The 16,190-nt window shown below is 36.0% G+C and overlaps 1 protein-coding gene across 1 annotated transcript; it reads right to left on the reverse strand.

The window, feature by feature from the left end:
- Positions 1 to 2,326: 2,326 nt before the first annotated feature.
- LOC115496885 (uncharacterized) lies at positions 2,327 to 10,242 on the reverse strand. Its single transcript, XM_030282673.4, has 4 exons — positions 6,792 to 10,242; positions 6,540 to 6,579; positions 5,179 to 5,267; positions 2,327 to 4,247 (listed from the first exon to the last, which is right to left on the reverse strand). The coding sequence occupies exons 1-4, from the start codon at positions 7,110 to 7,112 to the stop codon at positions 4,026 to 4,028; spliced, it is 672 nt and encodes a 223-aa protein (XP_030138533.4). The 5' UTR covers positions 7,113 to 10,242; the 3' UTR covers positions 2,327 to 4,025.
- Positions 10,243 to 16,190: the final 5,948 nt, after the last annotated feature.

Raw genomic sequence — 16,190 nt, forward strand, 5'->3', positions numbered from 1 at the left:
GGAAAAACAGACCTTCCATAGGTGCTGCTGTGGTGAAGTAATGAAGAGGAGAATAGGCAAAAATGTTCAGAGGAAGACATCGGCAGAAAGAGGCAGGAGGGTGAGTGTGACATAGGATGCTCTCTGAGGAATGATTGACAAAATTCCTCACATATTGTGCTGCTGCTGTCAGCTCATGAGTGGAACCCCAGTGCTAGCCCATGAAACCCCAGTGCTAGCCAAGAAACACCACTGCTAGCCCAAGATCATCCCTTCATGCAGAGTTGGTGCTTCACTCAATGCAGTTTTCAAAAGGCACCTCCCCTGCCCATGGGCTTGCCTGTCAAAGGCGCTTGGCTCACTTTGCATTTTAAGTGACATGCATCACTATGTTGTAAATCAGCATGGTAAATGGTAAATCGTGGTCTCATGTATAATAGGTGTACTAAAGAACAAAATCTCTGTATTTTTTATTTTCTTGATGCTGTTAACGTCCCTTAAAATTCTAACTTGATAGCTCTTCAGTTTTTTATGTGTGATTGGAAACAGCTGTGTCTAAACTGTTTTGACATTAAATGAGAATGGTCTTGAAAAAAAAAAACTTCTTTGTGTACAAATTAAAGAATTATAGTTTAGCCAGATTTAGATTTTGCAAGGCTTTTGCTGAGTCATTAAGTCTGGAAAAGAAAGTGGTAATTACATAGCATGAATAAAATGTAATTCCAGAACAGTCTTGAAAGGCAGATAGTTGTGAACTTCAGAGCTCATCGCTGAGATACCAAGCAAAGCAGATTTACTACCAAAGCATTAATATCTCCAATTCTTGCCACTGATGGTTGTCTCATTGCACTTAATCAAGGCATTATTTAAGTCCTTAAAGGAATTTAGACATAACAGAGTGTGCAAATGTTGTAAAGTCCCCTAAGTAGTGAGTAGTATAAATATTATAGCTCCTAAAAGCACTGTGAGGGAATGTAGAGAAAGAATATTTATATCATTTATATTTACATTATTTATATTTATAATATTTATATTTATATTTTATTTTATTATTTATATATATATTTTAAAGAGCTCAAGTAGTTTGAATACATGAGTATGTTTTAAGTGAACCCATTCTTAGTCTCTCAATCGTCATGCAAGATTAGCTTCTGTATTCTTGATTATCAGGACTTACAGTGGTTTACCATCATTATATGAATTCAGTTTACTTCAACTACCCTAATGTCAACAGCATGACTTAAAATATTCCTCAAGGACAAAGACTGCATCTATTTTGCATACTGTACAAGTAATACGTGGAAGAAAAAGGAAAAAGTTGCACAAAGTTAATTACAATTATTAACTTTGGGTGTATAAAATAGTGTCTTAACAGCATGTTCTCTCCTTTTTTAATTTTAGTCACCACAAACTTACATAGGAACAGCAGCTGCATAAATGAATCCTGTGCTTCTAGAAATCTGTAAACTTGCATATGTAAATATATGGATTAAATGGAACTTTCAGGAGGCCAGGCACACATTTGATCATCCATGTGCACACACACACCTGCACACATATATCTGTATATCTGTCTCTTTTGTCTACAAATATACACATATACATATGCATATTTATATATGTAAATACACACACACACACACACACACACACACACACACACACACACACATATATATATATACATGTCTCAGTGCACAGATATATATATTTGTGTATGTAAGGTGCACTAATACCACTTCAATTTAAATCAAACATGTAGACTTTATTTATCAGAACTTGACCACTGTCCATCTATGCATACTTAGAAATAAATGACTAACTATTTTTTTAATATTTGTATTTTTACAAAGACATACAGTTTAAAACTCAAAATTCGCTATACAAATACACTGAGGTACCAGAGTAATGCCAAAAGCAATATGCCAGAAAACATAAACTTTTCTGAGAATTTGGAAACAGAAAATTTGATACAGAATGAGTATCTTTAACTTTTTTCAGGGGCCATGAGAAGGTGAATTTCTGGCTCCAGGGGCTGGTTACACCTTTGAAGAGCACAAACTCCACCTAGTGATAGCTTTAGTGGTGAAATTTTAGAAACCCAACAATTCTAAAGCACAATCTTAACTGTATGGCAGGACCATAAAAATGAGAAATAGAGACTGAAGTTGATACACTTAATCTTTGAAAAAGTAAGCAGAAAACAGAGAAAGATCTTTATAGAATTTTTTGCTACTCATCTGTTTATGAAAACATTTCAGTTATAAAAAGTCTTCACATTTTTCTTCACATAAATATTGTGAACTTGTTAAAAAACCCTGTAAATTAATATACATGCACATGTAAGTTATTTGATTAATCTTTTTTATTAAAAATGAAGACATGTAGAAAAGACATTGGAATGGGTTAATATATTCCTGCTTCTTGTTGAGCAAAGTGTGTGGACAAGATAAATGTACCAGTCCCTAAAACTGCTCAGACATACAACAGTTTACAGTCCATTACATAAACTTTGTAGTGTTAGATTTGAGGGTCATTCCCATTTTAAAGTAATATTTCTCACTAAATTAGTTCACCATTAAAAAAAGAAATTGTTCTTACAGTAACAATTTCTGTGACTGATCTCCCCGTTAAAAAATAATTAAAGCTTATTTAAATTAATGAGGGAACCATTTACTTTATTTCTCCTTTTCCACTTTACTCTTCTCAACAGTATCCAAGTGGAACAGAAACCGCATGTGCATTCAGAAAAATAAGAAAATATGTGAATATAATGGAGAAAAAAACCCTTCGTGTAAGGTTCACTGCAGAACCTTCACTGTGTGGTCAGGGATCACTCTGGGGTCACCGACCACCAGGAACCAGCAAAGGGACCTCCAGGACAGAAGAATGTGTGTAAATGGGAGGGAAAATATGTTAATTATTTCAGGGAAATGATTTATCATGTGTATGTTTATTCTGGAAAAATCAATGATTACGTATGTAAAACACAGTATATAAACAGGAGCTTTTTCTGTACTCAGCCTGCACAATATTTTAGAGGAGCTATCCCCTTGAGCATCTGGATGAATAAAGAATTCCTGCTTCTTAATGATACAGTGGTGTTAAAAAGATTTTATTTGTACTGATTTTTGGCTCCTCATGCTAAATGTCCATCTGAAGAAAAGCCAGTCTGCCTGAGAAAAACATGAATATTTACCCCATAATGATCAGTTTCTCATACTGATGCCTCAGTACCTCTGGTTGCATTATTTTCCTGTGAGAAAAGCTTCACTGGAGACTCATAAAGGTGTGGATGTTCAGAGAATACAGGATTAGAATCCAAGTGAAACAAGAGTGAGGGTATCCAGTTTTCACTGGGCCTGATGCAGTGAGGAGAGAGGCCCAGCAGCTTATGCCAATTTCAGCAGGAGCAAAGGCTTTCAGCACCTCTCAGAAATAAAAGCTTTCTCCATGTCCCAGTTTGGCAGGATACTTCCATCCTTACACTGTTTCCACTGGGACTGCTGCCATGTGTGAAATTAGGCACATACTCAACTTAACTTCTTCCATAATGGCCTACAAGTTAACTTGAGGGTTTTACTGCTATTTTTTCTATGTCAAAACAGAAAGAAACATGTACATATCTAAGTGAGTACCTTCAATATTCTTAACTAGGTTAAACCAAATAATATCTTACATCAAATATTATAATTTTGCAAGAGTATCATGCTGAAAGTAGTTCTCTGTAGACTGAAAGAGAATAAAAATATTTAGGAAAAACCATAAAATGCCTGTATTCAACTTTTCACATAAAAAACCCCCATATTTTACTTTAGAACATCAACAAGTAAGGCCACAGATCTCCAGGAAGGTGCTGATAAGCATATCATTTCACACTATTAAAATTACCAATAAATACCAAGAAAATAATCTGCCTATTTAAAATTACAGCAATCCAATCAATCAAAAAAAGCAGCCATCAACATCTCGAGTCATAACTGTTTTCAAGTAAAAATTGCACTATATGCTTTAAGACTGTCACATTCTCATATATTATAACAGTGTTACAGCAATATACATGTATTAACTTTCATCCTTCTGTCCTGGTTAGTCACAGTTTCACTGGAATTCTCCAGTGTATGATTCTGATTTTCATCCTTACTGCCTTCACCAGTTAAATCTTCCTTTTCTTTGTCTTCACTCTGCAATGGCTTTTCAGAGCTGTCTTCATTTCTGCTACATACATTCTTCTGGCTTGTCAGTGGCTTTCGCTTGAACAGGGAAAACTGGAGTGAAAAAAAACCAGGTAAATTATATGACTGAAACAATTAGCAGTGAAATTCAAAATAAAAAAAACTCACAACTGCCTTTTTTATATACCAATTATATTTCAAAACAAAATTACTAAAAATGTTAACAAGAAACATTTGTAATATTTAAAATGTGTTAAATAGCACATGAGAATCAGAAAAGTTAAAGTGATTGCATTTTGTCAAATTACCCATTGTACAGTTTGTACAAAATGCTGTAAGTGGTGCATTTATTTGGGTTTCTTTCAAATAAGAGCCTGAGGCGAGGTCCAAAAATGAAGTCCCAGAGCAGAAAGTGCTTACTATGCCTCCTGATAAACGTGTGTACTGCCATAAATGACAGTGCCTGTGCTCAGTGAGACCACGCTCGTGTCAAAGTTAACTACTGCTTAGGGTCTTTGGTCAACAGGAAACTCAGCAGCCTCTGCAGGAGCCTCTGGATCCTAAAACCTGTAAGAAATTCTGTATCAGGTACTCCTCAACATGCTCATACACCTACATAGAGATATACAGGATCACAAAATCAGTGCATTTTGCAAATAGATGCAAGGTCAATGAGCTCAGCTGCTGCTTTCAGAGACAAATGTCGGGGGGAATATTAGATAATGTCCCACAGGAATGAAGTCCTAAGTTTTCACCTCACCAGTTCATGATGTGATAAACAACCTCTCTGTCAGTGACATGCCATCCATGAAGAGGTCATAATGGACTTTAACTCATTTAACTATTATTTGGACAATTTAAAGTTATTTTATCAAAAAATAAAATCAAGTCTAAAACAGAAGGAAAAAGTTGTCCGGCAATTTAATTATGTATGCAGGTATGTGAGTTGAGGTATTTGCTTTGGTAACTGCCCACTGGCTTCTTCCTCACTGGCAAAGCTAGAAAGAAACATCAGGCCACAAACCTTTTTTCTCCCCACAATTCCTCCAGTTTTTTGGTCATCAGTGTTCTCTGAAGAATTGTTCACAGTGTGATTGTCAGGGTTTTCCTTCTCTACAATAATAATTTAATATAATTATTTATATTCAATTTCTTCTGATTCATGCAAATCAGAAAAAATCACAGAAAAGCAGAAAAAAATTTACTCTTCAGATTTTTTTTAAAGTAGAGGTCACTGAATAAAACTGAAAAAGCAATCAGAATATTCAATAAAACTTGATGTCCAGCCTGAAAAGACTGTTTTTATTTTATAATCTCTCCATATAATGTCCTGATATTACTCTCCAGATGCTCAATTTTTAACACTAGAACACTTACAGGAGTAAGTTATAGGAGTAAGTAAGGACAATATATAAAATACTTTTACTTGACACTCACAGTTTCCCCTTGCAGACAGGAGACAATGTCTTGCACACTTATATGCAATTATATTCTAATTTGGCAAAGCTGATTTTAGGGCAGGAGTTATGGTTCAGCATGAATTTTATTCCATAGAAACAATTCTGGGAAAGGAAAAACTTTCCATCTCAGTTGATGTTTCTGTGTTTAAATTTTCCTATACTGTCTGTATGAATCATATAAATTTCAAACTTAATACCAAAACTTCCAGATCACTGGATAATGGAAAAATATTTAAGCACCCCTTCTGTACAAGCTATTTCCATTATAATATTGAAAATAAATGGCACAGCTTCTTCATTATAAAGGCTGTGGTCTGTTTTATAATACATTTGTTATTTTCTTTCAAGGGAACAATTCTAGATTATTCCAGATTTCTAAAATAAAAGAGTCCTACACATACAGGGCACCCAACTTCATGTTCCCCAGCTTTTCTAAAGGAATATACAATTCTCATAAACTGCCATCAAAACTGCAAGGAGTTCTAGACTTACATCTTCAGCATCCTGAACAGTGTTCAGCAATTATCACATTTCATCTAAAATAATCTCTCTGTGAATAGAATGAGGAAATGTCAGCTGAAAAAGATGGGGAAGAATTCTGAGAAGCTTCTTGATTGAAGTGAGGCACAGGGCACCTCACCTCAAGAAGTTGCCTGAGAGATAATAAAATTACCATGACTTTGGCACTGCACAGCCAGAACTGCTCTTAGCAGGATACAGTCCTGTAACATGTAACTGGGAACAGTATTTATTTCTTTATCATTAACAATTAATAACAGCAGTTTGCCCCTTAAATTTTATCACCTCTCAAGAACTGCTTTGCCAACTATGAACAAGAACTGTGTTGTCCAGTATCTTTATAATATTGTTTATAAAACTTTTATCTGTCTTTAGAATGTCCAGTTCTTCAGAACTGAATTCTTACCCTGCTGAACGATGGTCTCTTTCTGAGTAGTCTCCTCTGTCTATAGACAAAAACAAACAAATAAACTTTCAAAATTGTTTAAAAATATAAAGTTGTTTAATTACTAACACCTACATGTTTCTTCCTCTACCAAAACCACCCCAAACAACAACTTTGCATTTACAGGATAGGTACACATGTATCAAACTGAAGTCAGTTATAGAACCAAATTCTTTCAGAGACAAATAACTTAATAGGAATAAATGCCTTTACCTCTCCAGTTTCCACAGTGCTACTACTACTGCTTGTCTCTCCCTCAGGTGATTTACGATCCTTCTCTTTTTCATGTTTTTCCTCTTTTTCTTCTTTTTCTGTTCCTTCTTTTGTTTCATCTCCTTCTGTTTCTTCTTTTCCTTCTACTTCTTCTACTTCTTCTACTTCTTCTTCTTCTTCTTCTTCCTCCTCCTCCTCATCATCATCATCATCACCATCATCATCATCTATTTCTTCATCTCCAAACAAGTTTTGTTCCTTGGACAAAATTGCCAAAACATAATTTTGAAACTCGAGGTGTACAATGATCATGATCCTCATCCTACATCAGTTCATCACGTGTCAGAATTTGACTAAGCACAAGAAAACTCAAAAAGGAACGTTCTAAGGAGATAGAATAAGAACAGACACAGGAGACCTCAATCAAAGTTTGTTAATTTTAATATGTTTTTAAAAATTGACCTCCAGGGAACATTAGGATTGCAGCTGGCTTATGTGGCCAGCATGTGCCTCCTTAAAGAAAAAAACAATGAAAATAACTTCTTTTTGGAAAGAAAATATTTCTTTTAAATGTTAAAAATGAGCATAATAGACACAAGCAGCAATAATTCCAACACCAAAAAAAAATTCAAATCTATTTCTCAAGAAAATGAAGAAATGCCAGATACAAAGCTTAGATTCATAAGATTCAATACATACATTATAATTTGAATTTAAATTATTTTTAGTTTCAGATAAAACTTCAATACAGTAAAAATAAAATGGCCAAGGGCACTATAAAATAAATATTTAAAAGCATGAAAGCTACTTTTGTAAAATGTTTAGAAAAATGAATCAATTATATCCTTCTTACTCCCTTCAATCAGATTGTCATTATTATGCCAGTATGTACTTATATCAGCATAAAATGCAATATTTAAATAAGAAACATTCTCCTTCCCATTGTAGAACTATAAGGCACTACACCAAGGGCTTCCAAGTGAAGGCACATCACTGCCCAGAGGAGAACATTTCTGTTCCACTGCAGCCAATGTCACAGGGGAAGCTGGTGGGAAGTATCTGCACACCCTTGTGGAAGTGTGGTGGAGGAGTGAGCCTTACACTGAACTCCTTCCTACACCTGGTTGCAAATGTTGTCTCCTGTCTGTTGGTAATGTTTTCCCTATTCTCTCTTACTCTGGAGTTTTGCCTGTTGTCTCCCCAGCTGCCCTCACGTTCATTAGAAGGTGACTTGCTGGTGAGGAGAAAACCACCAGTGAATGTTTTCAGAAGCTGGAACACAGAGACCTTTGGCAGAACTCCTTTGCTAAGCCCAGCTCACATATCCCAGGAGTCTGAGACATCCTTACAGGAGATTTAGGGAGACCTGCATCATTCTGGATCCATCTCACAACCTACAGCACCTAAAATCACACTAGATGAATCTATTTCAGCAACTGAGCCATGCTCCTCATCTAAAATAAAAAAGGTGGAGGTGAGAGACACTCCTTTTACTCCAAGGAAGCCACCTGTTTAACTGAACAGCTTCTCAGACTGACCTAATTTCCATTTACTGCAGCTTTTCACAGGTGTCTCTGGCTATCACCTCTTCTGTTCAACTCCTAAAATAGCACATTTTACATCATAACTCTGATAGTACAGTTCTGTTACTGTTACTTCTACTTGCCCAATTACAGGCATGGTTTAGAGATTTTACCAATGGTAGGGAATGATCTGAGAATGTCATAATACTGATATGCTTTTATCTTAAAGGATGAATCATCTGACCATTCAAACTTATACACGAAGAATTTAATAATCTAAGAATCTAGGCTACTAATTAAAGTACATATATGTGTGCATGTATGTATTATATGTTAAATGCATATTATTCTCTCTCATCATGCTTTAGGGGGTTTATTTTCTTATTTGACTCTTAAATTTTTTTTTCATAGAAAGATAATGCTGAAAGAATATATTCAATAGCTCTAAAGTTGAGACAGAGAGAAGCTGTCTGGGCCAAGGTCACACAGAGAAAGTCAAAAGTATTAGAGAGCATACAAGTAAAATATTACAAACTGGTTTCATTTAGGCTTGAGGCTCCAGTTTCTTCAATGACAAAACCATGGTTGTTACTATGAAAGAACCTTAAGCATTTTGTAGCTATAGTATAATAAATCAGTACAGCAGAACAGCAATCTATAAAATACAACCTTGCAGATTTATTTTCACACATTTATACTGGTTTTCCTATAAATCACTAGACATTTTTAAACATAAATTTGCTGTTTCCAAGCTTATGGGGACAAATAACTTTACTCGCACTGATTTGGGCGAAAGTATTGCCTTAGTGGGTATAACTCGGTGTGTATAGCTGTCTTCTGCTAAAATGGCTGCAGCTGGCTTTTCTTTGGGAAGATTAATACAGAATAAAGACATTTATTTTCAGAATGCTCTATAAAAATGTGGTCCTATGTCCACAGGAGAGAGGGGAAAAAAACTTCACTCTGTTCTGTACTGTTGTCTCACCTGGTGCCACGCTCTGGCTAAAAGTCTCACTGAAGACTGACTCGTGGCAGACCTGCTCAAACTACAGCTGCAAACTAGGTTTCTCTGTATTTCTGTAATTGTTTCCTTGTGGACCCCTCCTGCTTAGTTTATGGAAACAGCTCTGGCAGATGGGCTGCTCATAATTAGCATTTCAGAAGGGAAGGCTTACAGTATTTTTCTACATCTCCTCAAGAAGTCAAAATAATGTATGCCATGACCATTTTATATTTTTAGGGAAGAAAGTCTCAAACCTACTGATGGGACAATTTTAGTTGCAGATCTTTTAAAAATCTGATGAAAACTCGGTGATGAAGAGAAAGCTGTAATTATTATGTGTACCACTTGAAGTGGAGAGTTCTAGGAAGCTCTGGTTTACAGAGATGTTTCTGTTTCCAGTTGCCTTGGAAACAGTTAAAAATCCAGAGAAAAGGTTATTAAAGAGAATTGAGAATGAGGTAGGTAGGTACATGTCTGTTGCTGTGTGGTGTTCTGCCAACCAGCCATAAACCAGCAACTACTTAGCAGAGTTTTTAATAATTTAAGGGACAGATTTCTCTATTACCTGCCCAGCTCATTAGCTTGACATGCCCAAAAGCATTCTCATGGCCCTTTTACATGTCTACAGGATAAATGAATGGTATAAATACCAAGCAGGACTTTCCCTATGAAGCAGAAGACTTTTGAGTAGATGGGTGTTAGGTCCAAGGAGGTTGGGCAATGGGCATAGTGCCTCATAGGGGCCTGAACTTTCTGGAGCACTAGTAAAGACAAATACAAAACACATTCTACAGACTATCTTCTTGCTTTGATGCAGGATTGAAGAGAAATAGGTAGAGGAATCATATCCTATGCTAGCTGTCATTCTGCTCTCCAAAAACCTAGTGCACATCCACGTCACTCCTGAACTGTCCATGCTGGGAAAATGCTCCATTTTACCAACCCTGATCTTACATAAAGGTGAGTGAAAAACAGCTCAGTTTACCATTTGTGGGTTGGAGGTACATGGATGGGTAGACATGTAACATTTTCTTGATATTCATCAGGGTGTCAAGGCATCTGATGTGAAGCGACTGGAAATACTCCTTGACAAAACTGCTGGAAAAACTAAGATTCATACAATGTAGTTTCTTACTAAGCAGTTCCAGAGACAGCTTAACACCTTAAAGTCCACCCAGTGCTAGCCACTTGTCATCAGGTGTTTGAACTGGCTTTCGTTTTGTAGCTATTAATATAGAGGAATTATTAGCTCTGCTACACTAAGCCTTAGAGAAATATCCTTCACTTTAATGATTATTAAAGAAAGCTGTACAGTTTAAAGACTGACAAAATTCAAAAACATGAGTACTCAAATGAGAGATTTAGCAGCTTATCCTTCCACTTACAAGCAGCAAGGCAGCCAAACTAAGCTTTCCTTTTATATTGTCACAGACACAAACAGAAAAGCTCAGCTAAATAAACTTAGAAGAATTTCCAGCAAAAAGCTGAGCCTGCCACCATAACTTGTCTAAAAGCTAACACCTAGGCTTCTACTAGATTATATGGTTTCCCAATTACACAATTTATATTAAGAGCACTTAACATGGATTGCTTGATACTTATTACACTCCCTTAACGCTGCTGTTGTGTGTGTGTCCTGGAAAATGAAGGCAACACTGCACTTGTAATTTCAGGCACACTGTGCAGTGAAACCACTGGAAACCAGTTTTATGTCAGATGGGAGTTTCCATTGTTAAATGTCAAAAACTGAACTTTAAAGATAGTTATGCCTTCGTGTAAATATAATGGAAGAAATAGTTTTGAAGCAGCAGCTGCCCCGTAGTGATACACTGATTACCCTGGACATGTGGGGACTTATTACCACAACAGTGCCCTCCAACAGGATGGCATCACCCTGGGACAAATTAGTGAATACACATCTGAAAATGTTTTTGGTAGAGACTGACTGAACAGATTCATTTTCCATTAAGTTTTTTTTTCAGCCCATATATTGCTATGCAACATAGTTTATTTACTAAAAGCTGAACACAACAGCGTACAAGTCTCCACAGACCTGTGCACTTGTGTCACAGGCTGGCAGTGCACATACTTTGCATTAAGAGGATTAATCAGATTACATTTATTAACCAAGGCTTTCATTGTCATCCTGAGACTGCACACTGGCATTGATTACGCAGAGGAGCCAGTAATTTTAGAGGGCATTCTCTTAATGATTATTTCAGTTGGCTTTGGTGTTATTATTCTGTGGTTTGCCAGCTTGCTGCTAAAGGTGAACCTGGAAAAAGATATGTATCTGTATTCTTCTGTGCATAAAAATAACTACTTACCAATGTATAAAATTGTAATTTAAAACTACATTCTGGGGAAGTATTTGTCCTTTCAGTTTTTCACTAGAAATGTAAATAGAGTTATCTAAAGTTTTATCCTCCCAGCAACTCAAAAGATACTTTTTTTTTATTCCCCAAGATAAATCAACATCTAAAATAGCTCAGATGTACTACAACTTTCATATACAAAACTGTTACCTTCTCATAAAAGTTTTCTTTCTTTAGACAACAAACAGAAAATATAAATTTCCAAGCAAAAAGGGGGAAAAGAAACTTCTATAGAACTAGAAAGAATTTTTAAGGTGTTTTGTGAAAACCATAAAACAAGTTAGAGATTGTTTACATCAAGTATAATATCTTATGAAGTATTTTACACAGTAACATTTATATTCAGTCACTCAGAAATAGCATACCAAAGTAACTCCTGGGTACTTGAGCAAAACAGGAGAAATATATATCCAGAATATGTTGGTGTTATCTGAAAAACTCATTGTGTCTCTGGAAGATATTATGCTATATAAAATTAATTCTTAATGCTAACAGACAGAGAAAAAATTACTTGGGAATATTGGCCCAAACTTGAATGCAGATTGTGCATATTTTCCAAATCCTTATAGAAGAAATTTTAGTATCTGGAGTTTGTCAGCTCCCACAAGTGAATGAGGACAGTCACTACTTCTGCTTTTATTGTGCACACAGCTTAGATACTGATCTCTCCCAAATCCAGTGCTCTTCATTAAAATCCTGCCATAATCATGCTGGGTTTTATTCAGTGTTTTGATAAAAATACTGGTGAAGGCAAATTTTTGCCAAAGCACCAAAGCAGGCAGGAAGGTTTTTTGAGATTCTCTGGCTTTGTACATTCCTCAAAGAGCTGGTCCATGAGTCACTGCTAAAACCTCCACAGACTTCAAGACTGGGTCTCAGGGAAGAGCCCCCACTTCAAAATTCTCTGATGTAAAAGTGGCAATTTTTACACAACCATCACTGATCTTTAAAACCCATTCTCATTTCATAGATTTTTCAAGGCACACACAACTCAGTAATGCAAGTGCCACCAGCTTCCCCATGGAATTGTTCTCCAGGTGATGCCAGCACTTGTGGAAATTCTCCCTCAGCCACTGCAAGGCTGGCTTTAAAGCACAGCTTGACTTCTTTCTGTACCCTTGATACAGGACACAACCAGGTTTACTTTGTTCTTTTTCTCCACACAGATGATAATGAAGTGCCTTATAAAAGAGGTTAAATTTTACAACAGTTCTGCTGCTGTGTTTCTAATTATAAAAGTAGTTTTGTGCCTTGGATAGAATGCAAGCTGGGTAGAATGAAAGTGAAGTATTTTATACTTCCTGTAAGAAAGCCAGGCTCTGCCAGGGTGGCTCACAAGCTCCTTTTAGGAGGTATTTAGGTTGGTATTTATTGCTCACTTTTAGGTGAGTATTTATTGCTCACTTTCCAGTTGAGCAGCACAGGCTCTTATACAAACAATAGTACATAGGGGGGTTGAAATATTACTCTTCAATACTACTGTGATCTATATTCCTACAAAAGAGGTGCAGATAAGGCTTTGTTTAATATAAAATTCTTCTCTGAGCCACCTTTGTTTCTCTCTCTCACACTTTCCATATGACAGCACAAATACTTTACATTTCACACAAACCACAAATGAGACTCTGTGTGAAAGGTGTGTCAGTCATGACAAATTATAAGGCTCAAAATCCATATCATTGAACCTGGGCACTCCAGCAGACAGCCCTGCAACCCATCACAGACCAAAAGAGTAATTTCTGATTTTTCAATGCTGGAGAAATAAGAAAGCCAGAATGGTAAATGTTTTTACACTAGACATTTCAAGGTCCTGATAAGAATTATTTTCATAACTAAGTATGGGGGTTGGAGGTAAAAGTATTGATATTTGTTTAAATTATTATCACATAGGTGGACAAGGAAAAAAGCAACAAGCACTATGATAAATCCTTAAAAAAAGAGAGTGATTAAGTGTACTTGCTTCTTCTTTTGGCAATAGAAAAATAAAACCTCTGTTGCTCTCTGCAGTGCAATTTTCTGATGCCAAAGCTGCCTCTCCAAAATCCTTTCAATCCTCTCCTGTCTCCATTAAAACACAAATAAGTTTACAGCTCAGTGAGTGACTTTGGATCCCAAACATTCTCAGAACTTTACTGAGCACAATACCGTGGGTTTGCCATTTGTGCAAGCAAAGACTTTGCTCAGTTGCTCATAGAATGCCACAGTACTAAAGACTATCACTTCTACAGTTGGATGAAAAATTACCCTTTCACATTTACTTTGCCCTTTTTTGGCCTTTTTACAGAGTCAAATGTTATATGAGAGACAGGATCTAAAAGGTAGTGTTATCTTGGGAGAAAATAAGCTAAAATTTATATTAAAAGATGCCTAAAGATAAGAAAAACTAGGAGAGAAGAAAACCTAAGAGCAATGAAAACAAAAACTAAATGTCCTTTCAGCATAATTCTGAAAGGCCCTGTTCTAAAGAATATCCATGTAGTCATCCAGATAAGAAACTGGAACAAAAGATAATGAGTGAAACCTAGATATTTTTTGCAGCTTGGAGAAGGACATTTTTGTTATTCAGCATCAATTGTGCAAAGAGATCTACTATCTGAATAAATGGTTTGATATGTTCAGCTATAATGGAAAAACTTATCTGCTGAAATTTTGCTGGCACAAGAGAAGAGCTGTGCTACAGAATATTCCAAAGCCACCCAGAGCATCCTCACCTCACAGCAGAGCTGTGAGGCAGCAGCAGACCTGCACCCCACCCTCTGAAAGTGCCAGAGGTGTTTCTGTTGGATACCCACTGTAAAAGGCAGCATCTGTAATTCTGTGAATGTCTGTGAGAATGTGCAGGGGATTAAAACCTCTGAGATGAGCTGCAAGGGATGCCCAGAAATTTCCACATGCTTATTAACACTTTGAGGATGTTCAGTGTTGCTACTCTTGAATTAAACATGTAGGTGGTTGATTGCTGGTTAGCTGTAATTAATAAATCAATAAACCACTTATTCTTGACTTAAACCACAAAACTGAACACTTTTTCCATGTGATAATCACTAGGGAATAAATAATGAAGAGAGAATAAGTGCTCTTTTTTATAGTACAAGAATACAAAGACATCAAATGATGCAAATAATGAAGAGGAGTTACTTCTCCAAACAATGTGTAAAGAAATATAAGATTTTTTTCCAAAACATGCTAAACAGGTTAAAAACTGATTGAAAGAAATTCAGTGAAGAAGTGAAGAAAATAGATGTTAAATGTAATGTTAATGTAATATATGTATCTGCTAAATGTAATACATTTATCTGCTAAACAACAAATTATTGAAAATGCTGAATATATTCATTATACTGAATGATTACAGGGGCGAAGTAACACTACATGTTTGTGCTACTCTAATATTCTAATTTATTTTTTTCCCAGGCACTCACCAGTAGCCACTGGTAGAAAAAAGATGGCTAGATCTTTGGTCTGGGCAATTGTCTGTTGTTTTCTCTCTCTAATGCAGGATTTCTTTTCTCTGCTAAAACCTAATTCAGGACTATTTCTGCCATGTTTATTCAGTACTGCATGTAAATCTCTTTGTATGCAAAATAAATACCAAGGATATACTGAATTTTCACAAAGCCACAAGTAGCAAACTTTACAAACCAGAATGAGTCAAACCAAATGAAATTCCACTCGTTAAGCTAATGGAGTTCCAAAGTCCCCTCAAAGCCCAGAAATGCTGGCACAGAGCACAGTTTATGTAACAAGTCTGTGGAAAACCCTTAGAAGTGCTGGAGCAAAGCTCTGCTTTTCCCCACCACAGGAATGATCCACAAAACTATATAAAATCAGTTCTCAAATCAATGAATTTTCATCCAGACAAAACAAAGGAGATGCCCATAAGCTGGCTCCTTCACTCTCTTGGAAAGCTTTCTGCTATCAGCATATGTTCACAGAGAAACAACAAATAGTCCTCATTTTCCTAAGAATTTACATTAAATGCCACAACCAAACAGTAAATGAAGGGCCATTCCTATGTGGAATTGGAAACCACTTGCTTTAAAATGCTCTCTTTTTTTCCTCTCTCTCTCTAGGAAATATTATTCACCAGAAATAAGTGTTGTTTTGTTTTTCACAGTCCAGTTTTCTTCCAATGATGAATTCCAGAACCACAAAGAAGTAAATGTCATATCTAAGAAACACAGTTTTAGGCCTATAAAAATACTTTTCAATACTACTCTAAGTTTAATCACAGTAACATCCTAATCTTTCCTAAGAAAGATAAAATAACACATCACAGATCCACTTAGGGAGGGAGTGTTTTCAGAGGAGTTCAGTGATAGCACAGCACACTGGCACAATATCTGATGACTCCATTATTAGAGAAAGCTGATTTCTTGGGAAAGGCATTTAATTGCTAAAATATCCTCTAACAGAATATTACTTACCCTGCTCCAAAGACACATGCTGATGTCAAGATAATGTGTTCCAGAGAATTCCAAATTTTGAAATTTCACAG

Source organism: Taeniopygia guttata, chromosome 1, assembly GCF_048771995.1.
Source record: "Taeniopygia guttata chromosome 1, bTaeGut7.mat, whole genome shotgun sequence".
In the NCBI taxonomy this organism is placed as follows: Eukaryota; Metazoa; Chordata; class Aves; order Passeriformes; family Estrildidae; genus Taeniopygia; species Taeniopygia guttata.

Bases quoted from the DNA above. Each gene is read 5' to 3' on its own strand.
- LOC115496885 (XM_030282673.4), bottom strand. From the start codon at position 7,112: ATGAGGATCATGATCATTGTACACCTCGAGTTTCAAAATTATGTTTTG. The intron at 5,268-6,539 runs GTAAGAATTCAG...TTATTATTGTAG, and splicing joins AGAGACCATCGTTCAGCAGG to AGAAGGAAAACCCTGACAAT. The intron at 4,248-5,178 runs GTTTGTGGCCTG...TTTTCACTCCAG, and splicing joins GAATTGTGGGGAGAAAAAAG to TTTTCCCTGTTCAAGCGAAA.